The sequence below is a fragment of the Schistocerca gregaria genome, chromosome 3 (assembly GCF_023897955.1).
Source record: "Schistocerca gregaria isolate iqSchGreg1 chromosome 3, iqSchGreg1.2, whole genome shotgun sequence".
NCBI lineage: Eukaryota > Metazoa > Arthropoda > Insecta > Orthoptera > Acrididae > Schistocerca > Schistocerca gregaria.
Genome location: NC_064922.1, coordinates 616,317,346 through 616,333,711, shown reverse-complemented (window position 1 = coordinate 616,333,711; position 16,366 = coordinate 616,317,346). Strand labels below are relative to the sequence as shown.

Sequence of the window (16,366 nt, the reverse complement as noted above, 5' to 3'; positions counted from 1 at the left end):
GCCATGAGTGCCTCAGTTTCCTGACAGATTTTTCTGAGCCAATTCTGTTACAGTCTTATGCAACAAATATGTAATTTTGAAAGAGAGCATTGTGTCAAATTGAATTTCTTGAAATTTCTCTTGGCACTACCAAATCATTAGCTACACTGTCAAGAACTCAGCAAGTTTTAGCAAATGTAAGAGGAGTAGATACTGGCAAAATTCTTTTATAGCCACATCAACATTGGAGATCATGGAGAAACAGAGATGACTATTTGCTAACTGTTATGCCCTGTAATATTTTAAACAGAGTATGGTAAGCTTTTACTACTGGCAATGTAATTTGTATTTCTATTTGACAATAGCGATGGCACATAGATTTTTATATTCTTTGGACATTTGACAATAGTATTGCACATAGATTTTTATGTTCTTTGGACCACAGATTCTACACCATCTTGTAAGTTGTTGTAAATATTAAAATGTTTACAACAATGTACAAGATGGTGTAAAATCAGTGGTGTAGTCCAGGTATGTTTGAACTGTAACATTAATTATCTTTTAAGTTAATTGGATTTGGTAAAATGAAAATACATTTCTATGAAGTCTGGATGTTGTGAATGGTGTCATCGGTATCAAAGCTATTAGCCCAAAATGGTTTCCTTATTAGACACTGTAGTAGAATTTTCAATTAGTCATAATTTATGATAAACATGTTTTTATATAAAACTAATTACAATACAAAAAATAATTAATAGAAGGAGTTTATTAAGAGCAAATCAGAGATTCCAGCTTGCTCTGTTTCAACCACTTCCATTTACGATTAGCCTATCGCTCTGATATATATTCAGATTTTCCCCTGAAATCTCACTGCTATAAATTTCGGGTTTGATGCAGTTTTCTGTATCTAGCGTTTATGTGAACTACTCAGCTTTTTAGAAGTGCTTCAAACCCTTGCACGTTATTAGAGTCAGCTGTAGCAACAATGATTATGAAAGTACAAAGGGAAAATAAAACAAGCAGAAAGATCTATATGAGCAATAAACTAGATAAAGATGTAGTATTGCTATGACTCAATGAGGAACTTGAAACTTTTATCTCTGGGTAGGGACATATAAAGGAACTAAGACTCAGGTTTAAAAGAATAGTTGACTATCACTTGACAGACATGGTAGGAACCATCCATGATGTAGCCCTCACAGTCACTGTAAAAAACTTCTAAGGAAACAGAAACTACTTTATAATAGGTGTAGGGTTATGGATAGAGAAATGAATGAAACATGTTTTGCTGTTAGGTGAACAATGCAGGAAACCTTCACTGACTACCACAGCAGAATGCTGCCAAAAGATCTTTCACAAAATTCAAAGAAATTCTGGTCATACTCGGAGGTGGTTACTGGCACCAAAGTTAGTGTCCAGTCACTCACTGACCATTTTCAAAAGTTCATTTCCAAAGGAAAATTGCTCCAACATAATACTCATATCACTGAAAAGGTGACTGAAATAAATAGTACTGTCACTGGCATTGAAAAAAAATGGTTCTAAATATAATCTATTGTAGATCCCTTGGACAAAAAGCCTTGTCCAGTTCTTGGAAAAAGGCACAGGTCACACCTGTCCACAAGAAGGGTAGTAGAAGTGTTCCACAAAACTATCATCCAATATCTTTGACACTCATTTATTGTAGAATCTTAGAACATATTCTGAGCTCAAATATAATGAGGTATCTTGAAGAGAATGACCTCCTCAATGCCAAACAGCATGCATTTTGAAAACATCGATTATGTGAAATGCAACTTGCACTTTTCTCACATGACTTACTGAAAGCTTTGGATCAAGGCAACCAGGTAGATGAATTATTTCTTGGTTTCTGAAAAGCATTTGAAACAGTACCACACCTACGCTTATTGTCAAAAGTATGATCATATGTGGCATTAAATGAAATTTGTGACTGGATTGAGGACTTTTTGGTAGGGAGAACACAGTATGTTATCTTGGGTGGAGAGTCATCATAATACACTCCTGGAAATTGAAATAAGAACACCGTGAATTCATTGTCCCGGGAAGGGGAAACTTTATTGACACATTCCTGGGGTCAGATACATCACATGATCACACTGACAGAACCACAGGCACATAGACACAGGCAACAGAGCATGCACAATGTCGACACTAGTACAGTGTATATCCACCTTTCGCAGCAATGCAGACTGCTATTCTCCCATGGAGACGATCGTAGAGATGCTGGATGTAGTCCTGTGGAACGGCTTGCCATGCTATTTCCACCTGGCGCCTCAGTTGGACCAGCGTTCGTGCTGGACGTGCAGACCGCGTGAGACGACGCTTCATCCAGTCCCAAACATGCTCAATGGGGGACAGATCCGGAGATCTTGCTGGCCAGGGTAGTTGACTTACACCTTATAGAGCACGTTGGGTGGCACGGGATACATGCGGACGTGCATTGTCCTGTTGGAACAGCAAGTTCCCTTGCCGGTCTAGGAATGGTAGAATGGTGAGTTCGATGACAGTTTGGATGTACTGTGCACTATTCAGTGTCCCCTCGATGATCACCAGAGGTGTACAGCCAGTGTAGGAGATCGCTCCCCACACCATGATGCCGGGTGTTGGCCCTGTGTGCCTCGGTCGTATGCAGTCCTGATTGTGGCGCTCACCTGCACGGCGCCAAACACGCATACGACCATCATTGGCACGCACCAAGGCAGAAGCGACTCTCATCGCTGAACACGACACGTCTCCATTCGTCCCTCCATTCACGCCTGTCGCGACACCACTGGAGGTGGTCTGCACGATGTTGGGGCGTGAGCGGAAGACGGCCTAACGGTGTGCGGGACCGTAGCCCAGCTTCATGGAGACGGTTGCGAATGGTCCTCGCCGATACCCCAGGAGCAACAGTGTCCCTAATTTGCTGGGAAGTGGCGGTGCGGTCCCCTACGGCACTGCGTAGGATCCTACGGTCTTGGCGTGCATCCGTGCGTCGCTGCGGTCCGGTCCCAGGTCGACGGGCACGTGCACCTTCCGCCGACCACTGGCGACAACATCGATGTACTGTGGAGACCTCACGCCCCACGTGTTGAGCAATTCGGCGATACGTCCACCCGGCCTCCCGCATGCCCACTATACGCCCTTGCTCAAAGTCCGTCAACTGCACATACGGTTCACGTCCACGTTGTCGCGGCATGCTACCAGTGTTAAAGACTGCGATGGAGCTCCGTATGCCACGGCAAACTGGCTGACACTGACGGCGGCGATGCACAAATGCTGCGCAGCTAGCGCCATTCGAGGGCCAACACCGCGGTTCCTGGTGTGTCCGCTGTGCTGTGTGTGTGATCATTGCTTGTACAGCCCTATCGCAGTGTCCGGAGCAAGTATGGTGGGTCTGACACACCGGTGTCAATGTGTTCTTTTTTCCATTTCCAGGAGTGTATGTAGAAGTAACTTCAGGTGTACCCCAGGGAAGTGTGTTGGGACCCTTGCTGTTCATGTTGTATATTAATGATCTTGCAAACAATATTAATAGTAAAATCAGGCTCTTTGCAGATGATGCAGTTGTCTATAATGAAGTACTGTCAGAAAGAAGATGCACAAATATTATCTAGATCTTGAAAAGATTTAAAATTGATGCAGTGATAGGCAGCTTGCTTTAAATGTTCAGAAATGTGGAATTTTGCACTTCTCAAAATGAAAACAGTTGGCAGACTATGATTATAATATCACTGAGTCATAGTTAGAATCAGTCAACTCATAAAAATACCAGGGTGCAATGATTTATAAGGATATGAAATGGAATGTCAACATAATTTCAGTCTTAAGTAAAGCATATGGCAGATTGCAGTACATCCTATCCCCTCTATAGCAAGTACAGAGGGTACAACTACTTTTCCACTTGAGTGTGATTGGCATGTCAGTGGTGGGCCAGGCACCCTGCACAGGGGAGACAAGGATCAGGGAAAACTCAGGGTTTTATTTGGATACCCTTAACCTACAAATTGAAACTGAAAGTGAGCCAGTGAGACTCACTTCACATGTTAGGAAACATGCTGCACCTTTTTCAAGAGAAATCAAATACAAACAAATAGGATCTGTTAATTGTCAGAAGTTCAAACTTTTGGTTAATAATGGTACCCTTTGTTGTGGTTGGCTGGAGAGCTAACCCTGTGTTATTAAAGGAGGCCGAAATGCATGCGTTTCAGCTCACGCAGGCTGGCGTGAGGTCTGAAACATGACTAGGGAATTAGAATTGAGAAAAACGGATGTAGCTGGTGGAATACTTTAATCCATTAATGGAGAATGTCGCTCTTTATGGTACATGATTCACAATATAAATAGTACAGATACTGGCGCCTTGCTAAGTCGTAGCAAATAACGTAGCTGAAGGCTATGCTAACTATCGTCTCGGCAAATGAGAGCGTAGAAGTCAGTGAACCATCGCTACCAAAGTCGGCTGTACAACTGGGGCGAGTGCTAGGAAGTCTCTCTAGATCTGCCGTGTGGCGGCGCTCGGTCTGCAATCACTGATAGTGGCGACACGCGGGTCCGACGTATACTAACGGACCGCGGCTGATTTAAAGGCTACCACCTAGCAAGTATGGTGTCTGGCGGTGACACCACACCCTTTATGGAAATGGCAGCAGTGGATGGGAAGGAACACCAAGTGCACCCAGTGTGTATGCCTGGAGGCCTCATTCAACATGTTGAAGGGGCATTTCTGGCAGGCACCGAGGGAACGTGGGGGCAAACAACTGCAGACTGTGGCACAGGCTTGAGCTGGCTCCGAGCTCATACTTGTTTCATACCAGCAACTAGCAGAGAAGGCTGAGAAGGCCAGCCTCACAAATGGGTTTCACTGAAATTCATAATTTGTGGAACTATCCCGAGAATTGACTGTGGCCTCCTGGTTGTGAATTGAATTCAGACTTTGAAAATTCTGTGGCAAACTAGGTTGTAATTGCCTGGACTTGCACCATAGGATTGGAAACTGAAAGATTCCTCTAAATGGGTCATGTGTGTAGTACACATCAGAGGGTGACTGTGTGTGCATGTGTGGGATGGAGAGGAGCACAAAATTTTTTTAGATTAAGCATCTATCCACCCAGTTCAGAGTAAAATAACCCTAGTTATTAACTGCCACAACTTTCTAACAAAGTATCTCGGTCTGAAGGACTTCTAAAATACTGTGGAGTTCACATTACACTAGATACAGAAAACTGCTTAAAACCTGAAATTTATAACAGTGAGATTTCTGCAGAAAATCTGAGTGTATATCAATGGGGCAGGCTAATGACAGATGGGCAATTGAAACAGAAGAAGTTGTAATCTCCCATCTACTCTTAATAAACTATTGGTAATAATTATTTTTTGTGCTGTATGTAGTTTAGTTTAAAAAGATGTTTATTAGAAGTTATGACTAATTGAAAACATTATGAGCTAATAAACAGCTTTGACAATGATGACACCACTCACTAAAAAGATCGACCTCTAGGCTTTATAGAAAGGTATTTTGATTTTACTGAAACCTATTAACTTAAATGATAAGAAATGTTTAATTTCAAACATATCTAGACTACATAATAAATGTATTGCAATTAAAATCACTCAACTCATACAAATACATGGACCTAAAGATTTTGTAGGGATATGGAATGGAATGGTCACACAGATTCAGCCATTGGTATTGCAAGTGACAGACTTCAGTTTATTGATAGACTGCTGAAGAAATACAACCAGTTTACCAAGAAGATTGATTACAAATCACTTGTGTGGCCCATCCTAGAATATTGCTCAAGTATGCAGGACTTGTAGCAAACAGGACCAGCAGGGAATACTGAATATATACAGAAATGGGCAGCATGAAAGGTCACAGATTTGTCTGACCCACTGAGATGTTGAAAGAAGTGAACAGACAGATTGATATTTTTTATATGCATTGCATGTCTCATTGCAAATGTATAAAAACAGTTACAGTTCTTGATACATAGTACAGTAATACATTCTTCTGAATATTTCATTGATTAACATAGTGATTAAATTACAAATAAAATGGTTTGCTTAACACTATTTACATATTTTTGAAGCACTTCTTACTTTGCATGTAAGTGTGATATTCTTCTGTTGTGTAAAAGGGATTTTGTAACAGGAATTCCTTTAGCTGAAATTTAAGCTTCATTGTGGTTAGGGTCATAATATTATTGGGCAGTGCATTAGCAAACTTTAAACCTGCATATTGTGGACCCTTTTCATAAAGTGCTGTCCATGGCTGCTGACGTAAAATTGTTCTTTATTTCTGGTATTGGACTCATACAAATCAGAACAAATGTAGGGCTGCATTCTTTTAACAAATATGGCTTTAATATGACTGCTTCACAGCCTGTGCCATATGGATTGTTCCCATCAACACCAGATTTTCTGAATTGCACAAGTGGGAACTCTCCCTGCAATATAACTACGTTCCTGTAACAGCTCTCTATTCCACCATTGCACCCAGTCTTTTAACTTCTTTCCCTTTCTACTACACCCCCCTCCCCCCTGCCCCCGCCACCTCACCCTTGCCTTCCATCTAATCTCCTAACTGCACCTAGCTGCCCTATCCTCTCTCCACCTTGTCCTTGCATGTTCCACAGCAGCACTTCACCATCCCCCACACCTACCTTGCTATTCCTCCCCCTCTCCGCCCCAGCCTTCTCCTTACCCCCCCCCCCCCCCCCCCCCACTCCCATGATGCAACGCTTTTGCTGCTGCTCGCAGTGTGGCTTCAGCTGCCAGAGAATGCAGTCTTGTGTGTTGACAGTCTTTCTGTTGTTCCTGTCTGGGACTCAGCTTGTCCACTATATGGTGAGTAGCAACTATCCATTTTATAATATGTTACATTCCTTTCTGGATTTTCCGTTGTTTCATTTAATATGGCTTTTAGAATGCACATGTTCACTATGGGTAGTACACCAGTTTTTCGAAACAAGCCACAACATGATTCCTTGTATTTTGGTCCACAGATGATTCTTATAGCCCTTTTTTAAGTAGCAATAGCTTATTTACAATTGCTTTGGTTGTGGCTCCCCAAATTTCTATTCTGTCAGAAGAAAATACAGCATGGCATGCAGTCTTTAGCAGAACAGTGTCTTTGTAGAACTTGCTAATAATATTAATTGCAAATATATTCTTAGATAGTCTCCCAATGCTTTGAATTGTTAAACCAAGGAATTTTACACTACACTACTTTTTTACTAATTTGTTGCCTATGTATAGGTTAACTTCATCATTAAAACTACTGTTTTTAAACTCCATGAGACATGTTTCACTACTGCTTACATTTAAGTGGCTTTCATTAACATACTGAACAGTTTCATTTGTCACATTGTTATGGTGAGACTCTAGTTTGTTAAATGATTCCTTTTTATATAGGATGGATGTATCATCCATCTTCTGAACTATTTTCGAACTCTGAGTCCAATAGCTTATGTCATTTATGTAAATCAGAAACAGAAGAGGACCCACTACTGAGCTCTGGGGCACTACATATTTTATATCAGTGATTTTGGACTTGTGAATACCACTTTTAGTTCTAAGCAGTACAGACTGTTTTTGATTACTCACGCAAGATTTATTAGGCCATGAGCAGTGTGTCTGATGCTAGTGTTCCATAGCTTATCTAACAGGATAGTGCCATTACACAGTCAAAAGCTTTCTCAAGGTTGTGGTATATACCTGCAACATGTTACTTGTTCTTGATGCCATTTATCTCTTCAATTAACTGACCAGCTGCTGTGATAGTTGATTTACATTTTAAGGACCCATTTTGATTTTCAAACATTAGGTTGTGCATCTGGAGAAAGTTTATAATTATGTTTTAGATGACGTTTTCAACTATTTTGGAAAAGATGGGAAATAATGAGATTGGTCTATAGTTTGAATTTTCAGTTTGTTACCTTTTGTAAAGGATGTGTTACCTGAGCTATTTTTAGTCTGTCTAGAAGGATGCCTCATTCTATTATATTATTTGCTGCTACAGACAGAGGCAGAGAGACATTTTGTCTGCACACTTTCAATTCATTAATACTGAGGCCATCATGTCCTCCATAACTGAAAGATTTTAGAAAGCTAATGATATTAATTATTTCTTTGCAATTTGTGGGGCTAGTTATATGCCATGCTCAGATGGATTGACTTTAAAATTATACTACAGGTTATTATGTTTGTCACTGACTGCTTCCTCTACAGAAAGAAATATTCATTGAATATATTAACAATTTCAAGTTTATCTTTTACTACCATCCTGTTGTGGTCAATAAATCCATACAGGATTTGTCTCTGCCTGTTCTAGAACTGTTTATCACTCACCAGATACCAGTGGTGACATTGTGTGAAGCCTGAAGCTTGTTTGCAACATAGATGCTCCTGGTCTGTATTAATACATTTTTATAGTATGGTATTCTTGATAAATTCTGAAAGTCTCCTTTAGCTTAAGATTTTGTCTATTATTCAGCATAGCACTATGGAATAATTTTAATTTTTCCCTTGCTTCAATGACTTTTGAAGATAGACACATTCCATCCTTAAATGATGACTAAGAATGAACTACAACCCACTAAATACCTCACACTTAGGGGCGAGATGACAAGATTAGAATAATTACTGTGTGCACTGGGCATTTAAATGGTCATTCTTTCATTGCTTCATATGTGAATGGCATTGGAAGTATCACAATTAAATTATATAAGGGGCAACCAAAAAGTTTCTGTTTAAGGGCGCTGATGCAATGGATATGCAACATAGTGAGACTCTGATGTGGGTATACAAGCACTAACTTGTAGGCAAGGGATTAATGTCACATTCATGTCTTTCTGGAATGTATATGGTAAATTAGGAAATGTGAACTACGGCGATGTTATTACCAAATGTGTCCAAACAGGACCGACATGCTCTTATACTTTTCTTGGCTGCTGAATGAAACACAGACATACATCCATTGGAGAATGAAGAATTTTTGTGGGAAAACATGTCTGTCGAAAACCACTGTCTGGAAAAACTGACAACAGGTGCTGCTGCCTCATGATAACCCATGTCCTTCTATTGTAACTGTTGTAATGTAGGAGTTACACCAAATCACATGGGAGACAGTCGAGGCTCGCCCTAGTCCCAACCTTCCCAACCTCTCCCCATACAATTATCACGCCTTTGGTCCCTTAAAAAGTGTCTCGAAGGGTCTGTGATTCCTGTTGGATGAGGATGTGCAACAGGCAGTTACAGACTTCTTCATGTGGCAGGGCATGGCATCATATCAAACAGGCATCATCAACCTTGAACATCAGTGGGACGATTACCTCTACGCTCATGGTGATTTTGCATGATTGGGATAGCGATTCTGGACTTTCTAGCCTTCGACAGGAAACTTTATGATGGCCTCATATGCAATGGTACTGTGCCATGTACTTCACAGCGGTTTACAAGGTATGCATGTAGATGTAGAGTCCCGGCGTCCACCAGAAAATGAAATGGAAAACAGCAGGAAAATATTTCAGTGGTGTCCGACTTTGACATTGTACCCTGTTTTGTCCCCTGGTAATAAAAAATGAGTCACATCCATCACGGTTACTCTAAACGATAATATTCACTCTAATTATAATAGGTACTTTTGATTTGAATTATTTTTTCAAAAATCGTACAAATATGTGAGTATAATCTGTGAAGTGGATAATCTGCATCCATCTAATCGTCAGCTTGCTAAGTTTCTTTTTACACACTAAATTTGAGTGGTGAATGGAGCAACCAGCTCATTGCTATTATACTTCCTTCAGCTCTGTAATCCACGACATTATCCATTACTCTATGTTGCAGACATGCCTTTTTCCGTCTTTCATCTGGTTATCACAGTACTTCTTGATGACTTATATCGTTGATGTGTCGTTAACTGACATTTGATTATAATCGTGATGTGTTTGTGATAAATCTTCAATGCGCCGTTGTCTAGAAATGGCATACTGAAAATTACAATACAAAATATGAATATGCCAAAATGAATATAGTATCCGCTGCATCGAGTACCTGTACTGTGTAATAGTCTCTGGCCCTAAACGAAAGTGGTATAATTCTGCCGTTAACCTTGTAAACGCCACCTGAAGCTCTTGGTGCCCCAACGACCTATATAAACAATATGTCTTTGTAGACGGCCCACCTTCGACCATAAATAGTATCTATGGTCGAAGTGGCCCACTGTCTCTCAGTACCATAGGCACGCCTTAACTGGCCTGTGCATAAATCCTCCCAACACCTGTCAGCAACCACCTTCTTTGGCAAGGGTAAATTATAATATTGTAAGCGTGAGTGATGGAGTGTGCTTGCTACAACGTGTTCAGAAGGACTGCAAGGACCATTGTACACAAGCGACTTTCTGATCAAAATCCACTGCTTGTGGTGGGTACGCGTCATGTCTTGTTAGTAACTCAACCGCTAATAAACTGCGACTGGTTTAGTGCTGCCAACGCTTACTTGATTGTGCCCACTCTAAATCTTGTCTATCTCGCAGAATGCACATGCGTAGAAACATGGGACTGTGGCATCGGCTGCTATCATCAGACGTTAACTCAATTTCGCCGAGCGCACTCCTGCTATGGTCATGGATTTTGTACTTTAATGTCTTCTTAATCTTTACTTTGTTGTTTGCTCTTTTATCGTGGCACATTGGAAAGGTTTCACGAGGGCATGGTAGTTTTCCTACAGTGGTCTCCCACAAAATAGATGAAATACCTGAAAGCAAATAGGTACTTTCATTTTCCAAACAAAAAGTCTACACAATTCATAAAGAAGAATGTCAGTAGATGAACGCTTTTCAATGAAAACTGCTTCATATGCGAAAAAGGCATATCTGTCTAACGAAAAACATAATTTTCGTTGATATTTGCCCCTCAGAAAGAAAACAAATTACATAGAAAAAGTCACCATTTACTGCTTCTAAATATTTTTGTAGGTTTTCGTGAGTGTATATTTTTGCGAGAAGATGAATGTAGATCTTTTGAAATGTTTGGACGAAACATTTCCTACTATTTCTGCTCTCAAGAGTGTGAAAAATTTACTATATGACCTTTGTGAAAATTATCCACTATGAATTAAGACGTGGAACGTATGAACAGAAAAAGGTAAGAAAGTTATACACAACAAAAAATAATATTTGTATGGCTACATGCTGTCTATTTACAGCGTTTTTTTTCTTTAAAATGACTAACTATCGGTACTCAAGCATTCCTTCACTGTGCAGAAGGAGATGTGAAGGAGAAACATCTTTAATCTACTCTACACAATATTATCAATGCTTGCCCCTACATTTTTTTTTTTTTTTTTTTTTTTTTTTTAGTAAAGAAGCGCTGGTAACTTATAACGTTGCTTTCACCAAGGCACAAAATTGCACAGCACACACTCTCACAACACATGCTGTTTTGGCGCTGGGGAGTAAACGACAATGATCACTCGTGACAGGCGAGACGCAGTATAGGAATAGAACGCTTGGGGCTCTGCAGTAGTCTCCCTTGTCGCGAGTTGTCGGTTGAGACAGGAAAGTAGGCGAGGTAAACACTGCATACCGCCTCTGCGTCATCGTCCTCGACCTTGCGCAGGTTCTCAACGAGCAGGACTGTCGCATCCCGCAGCACGGCTCTTGCCAGGGACAGCCGCAGCCGCTGCGACGGCGTCAGCGGCACCCGCCCATCCAGCACTGTGGCGTAGCCCTGCACCGCACCACACACTCTGTAAGCATGAGAGTCTGCAGAAATTTATCCGGCTGGAGGTGGGCGGGAGGGGGGTGGGAAGGATGGGTAAGACTCTAAAACTGTCATTTGTGATATTTGATCAGTTACGAAACATATCGTGCCTTGAGTCACATTATGCTGCAATTGGCTAACCAAGAGGTTTCTTGGAATCATGGGAAATTACCTCTGGAAGCGTATGAGAATTCCATAATGAGTAAAAATTCTGTACTCCACATTCAGAGGACAAGGGAAAAGTACCTCTCTTACCCTCCTGTGGACGCCTATATTGTATGTGTGTGGAAGGTGGGCTTCTGCTGGGCTATGTCGTCTCGACAATGGAGTGCTTTTCGAGCTGAGCGTGTCTGCGTTTTACCAGTAGTCATTTTAAGAAGCAGTTAGAGGGTAGATTCCCAGCGTCAAGTACAAATGCGTGTCGTGGCGTGGCAGGCTGCAGAAACAATATTTAGTGAAGTGAGTTGTATTGACTGTTGTGATTATTAAAGTGATATAAGTGTCAATGGCAGACAAGAAGTGCAAGGGAAGCAGAAGGAAAGATATTAGTTAAAGAATTCAGTGGAATTAATGTAATGAGACATTATGAACAAATAATTAATGGATTAAGATTCAGTAAATTTCGTGGGAAGTATTCCATCATGTCAGCAACCCGAATGAAACCTGAGATCTAAGCAAACCTCTAGTGTAAACGAACTGAACTACTGTTAAGTAAAGCTTGTTGTTGTAACATTTATTGCAAGTTTTTCTTCTTCATCTGTAACTTTAACCAAAATTTTTATGCTATCTATTAAATTTCAATGCAAAAAATATTTCAGCTACACTACCCGACCAAAAGAAAAAAAAAGGAGAGCACCCAGAAGACATGGTGTGATATCAACGTAACTTCATACATTTACACACCATTTGTGGATTTGTAAGCCGTCCGGGGCGGCCGAGCGGTTCTAGGCGCTACAGTCTGGAACCGCACGACCGCTATGGTCGCAGGTTCGAATCCTGCCTCGGGCATGGATGTGTGTAATGTCCTTAGATTAATTAGGTTTAAGTAGTTCTAAATTCTAGGGGACTGATGACCTCAGAAGTTAAGTGCCATAGTGCTCAGAACCACTTGAAACAATTTTTTGGATTTGTAAATGATGAGAGCTGCAATTCTCTGCGGCAAGTAAAATGGCTACCGGAGTGTATTAGTATTGTTTGTGTTTACCGTTGTGACCAGGCCTGGTAGGCTATAAAGTGGTGTAAAACAGTATCAGATGCTGAGTGGTCAGTGTGAAGGACACAGAGCTACCACAGCTCATGTGTTACTGGCACCTGGCAGTGTTTGAGAGGAGCCCCAATGTGAGTCTCGGCTTGGTCAGCTGACAGAATCATCCATTATCCAGATTTTTTGGGCACTTGAAAGTGGCAGTGGCCTGATGTTGGACTGTAGGAGAACGTGAGGACAGACATATTCGTCATTGCGATCCGAGTCGATCACATCTAACCACCCGAAGGAAGGATCACCATATTCTACACCAAGCACTTTGTAATCCCTTCACGCCTGCCCCTCCCACTCAAGAACAAGCAATGTACTCTCTGCATTTTGTGTCATCCCACACCACTGATCAATCATTAGCAGCAGCCGTACTAGGGAGTTGCTGTCCCACACTTACGCTGCCGTTAACACCACAACATAAGTGGCTGCACCTGGAGTGGTGCTGTGACCAGAAAGCATAAATTTCTGTTGAATGGCGTCGTATTGTGATCAGCGACGAATAGTAGTTGTGCACTACCACGGACGACCATTGCCAGCGAGTTTTTGGCGATCAGTATACCTGTGGCCTGTTGCACCTGAGCTACATTAATGTGTGAAGTAAATTTTTGGGGTAATATTTTATTATCTTTTCGCATTAGCATTCTTTTGTTATGCAGTCTTTCTTAAGCCTTTTTATGGAAACTGTGAGGTAAAACAAAAATTGATTTATTTGTTTATTATAGTCTCCCACATCATTTCATTTCATTATATGATGCTTTGAAAAGAAGTAACTCACCACAACGAATTTGAAGACTGTGCACTGAAAAATGTTAAAGTGTACTCAAAACCAGTGGAAAAATGCTCCCATCAGAGCAGAAACAATGCCAATATGTTCCTGTTTATTTAAAAGACTCTGGCCGATAAGTGGGGTACTAGCTGCCTGATTCTATCTTCCTTGGTACCTTTAAAATTTTCCCAACAAATTTGGCATGCAAACATTTTCGTGTTTCTTTTTTTTTTTTTTTTTTAAACATGCATCTCACCTCAAAGTCCAACTAGCTCCCATAACTGAAACTCGCTCACACCCATTAGTCTGTCGTCGGAAGTCGCGCATCCCTATCCACTTCTAGCTGCCCTTCCCTCACTCATTCAGTCCAACTCATTGTTATTATCTCTTTGTGTCTCTCTGTCTCTGTCACTGTCTCCTGTGGCATAATCACAGTCCTCTTCATTCTGTCCCACTGCTACACTATTCAATCACAGTCACTGTCTCCCTCTTGCCTTCCTCTTTCTCTTTCATTCTTCCCTCTCCCCCCCCCCCCCCCCCCGGCCCCCCTAGCACTGTCTCTTTCATTCTTTTTCGCTCTTTTCCTAGCACTATTCTGTTACTGTCAATTATGTTTCACTGCCATCGTGTACCTCTCTTTCTCTCACGCTGCCATTGTCTCCTCCACTCTTTCTATAACACAATCACTATCTGATATCTTCCAGCATTAATTACTTTTCTGTCTCTTTGCCATTGCCATTGTCTTCTTCTCTATCAGCGTCAAGAGCGCGAGTATGTTTGCATGCCAAAATTTTGAGAAAATTTTTGAAGGTGCTGAGGAAGGTAGAATGCAGCAACTGGTATCCTACTTTTCAGTCAGAGTCTTTTAAATAAACAGGAACATATCTGCATTTTTCGTGCCCCGATAGGAGCATTTTCAGCTGGTTCGCTTCCTTTCACTTATACAACAGGGCATGTAAGTTGTAACTCTTATGAAAAGAAATGTATTGCTCAGTGAAATTTAGATGCGGAGGTTGTGTTGGATCATATTATTTTTTCGTTCTTTTCTTTTTATACACATAAACTATGTGTAAACTAAATGGGTCATAGAACCTGACAAAGATAATTTAACGAGTTGCTTTGTGGCAATGCTAATGTTTTGATACAAAGTTAAATATCTGTAGGAAACAAAATAAGAAATAAGCTCTTCAATTTATTAATTCCTGTTTCTTCACCTGTTTGTTTCGGAAAGTGATGATGTAAAAAAATATGTATCTCAACCGTACATTAAAAGTGTTCTGAAAAGTTTTTGGAAAGGTAAAATTAATTCGCACATTTGAGACGTCCATCCCTGTCTGTTCATCATTTCGCCCGCCGCCGAGATCCTGCATCGGGAAGTTCAGAGCAGATAAGAGGAATTTGCGCGAGCATCGCACAAGCGATCCTGCATCGGCATTGTTATAGTCAAGACTACGCACAATGGAATTAATGCAAATTATGGGTACTGACCTTGAATGTATTGGCATTGAAGGTATGTTAATACCGGTATCGATTTAAGTCACCCAGGATCATGTACGGATTCATAAATTACCTTCAAGTTTCTTTCAACTATTCTTTCCACTCAATTTTTTCCAATTATTCAAGCAATTATTAATCAATTACCACCATTATCTCCATATATATTCAAAATTTACTTATGCGAAACTGAAATAGCGCAAAACTACCTTTACCTCAGACCGGGTTCTACGAGCAAAAAAATCGCATTTGCTTCAGTATTACAACATGAGATTCTAGATGATAACGGAGACACTTTGCAGTGTATTTCTCCGTGCTACGTCATTTTATAAACAACGTTTTCGCCTCACACCGTATTTTACGTGTACAAGTAGGGTAACATTGAATCTCTGTATCTCGGAAATGGAAAAAGATATGAAGACAATTTACAAAGATGTTCGAGATCGGGACCTTAGGAATACACCATAAAAATTACAACCATTTGTTGTTCATAGCCGTACGTGTTGTACACAGCTGGGTTTTGGTACCAGAAAAAAGTTTTTGGAGCATTTCTCGAAAACGGATAAAGATTTTTGAAAACTGGGAGATCGCTCTTCTACATAAATACCTAGAGAATATATCGTTAAAATTTGAGGACTTTGCTGTGATTATCTATTATTGAGATTTCGTTTCATGCTGGATTTTACGTGTGTACAAGTAGCATGTCTTTGAACCTCTGTATCCTGGAAACGGATAAAGATATCAATAAAATAGCAAAGTTGTTTGAGATCGCCCCCCCCCTCCCCCCCCCCCCCCCCCCCCCAGTGACCCATGGACCTTGCCGTTGGTGGGGAGGCTTGCGTGCCTCAGCGATACAGATGGCCGTACCGTAGGTGCATTATCACAACGGAGGGGTATCTGTTGAGAGGACAGACAAACGTGTGGTTCCTGAAGAGGGGCAGCAGCCTTTTCAGTAGTTGCAGGGGCAACAGTCTGGATGATTGACCGATCTGGCCTTGTAACACTAACCAAAACGGCCTTGCTGTTATGGTACAGCGAACGGCTGAAAGCAAGGGGAAACTACAGCCGCAATATTTCCCGAGAGCATGCAGCTTTACTGTATGATTA

At 41.0% G+C, this 16,366-nt stretch overlaps 1 protein-coding gene across 1 annotated transcript in view; it reads right to left on the bottom strand.

Annotated features, from left to right (window-relative positions):
• LOC126355532 (ATP-dependent lipid A-core flippase-like) overlaps window positions 1–16,366 on the bottom strand; it is a 52,446-nt gene that overhangs the window by 20,911 nt on the left and 15,169 nt on the right. Inside the window, exon 3 of the mRNA XM_050005876.1 lies at window positions 11,568–11,711. Coding sequence (XP_049861833.1) covers window positions 11,568–11,711 — 144 coding nt within the window. The remainder of the gene's footprint in view (window positions 1–11,567; window positions 11,712–16,366) is intronic.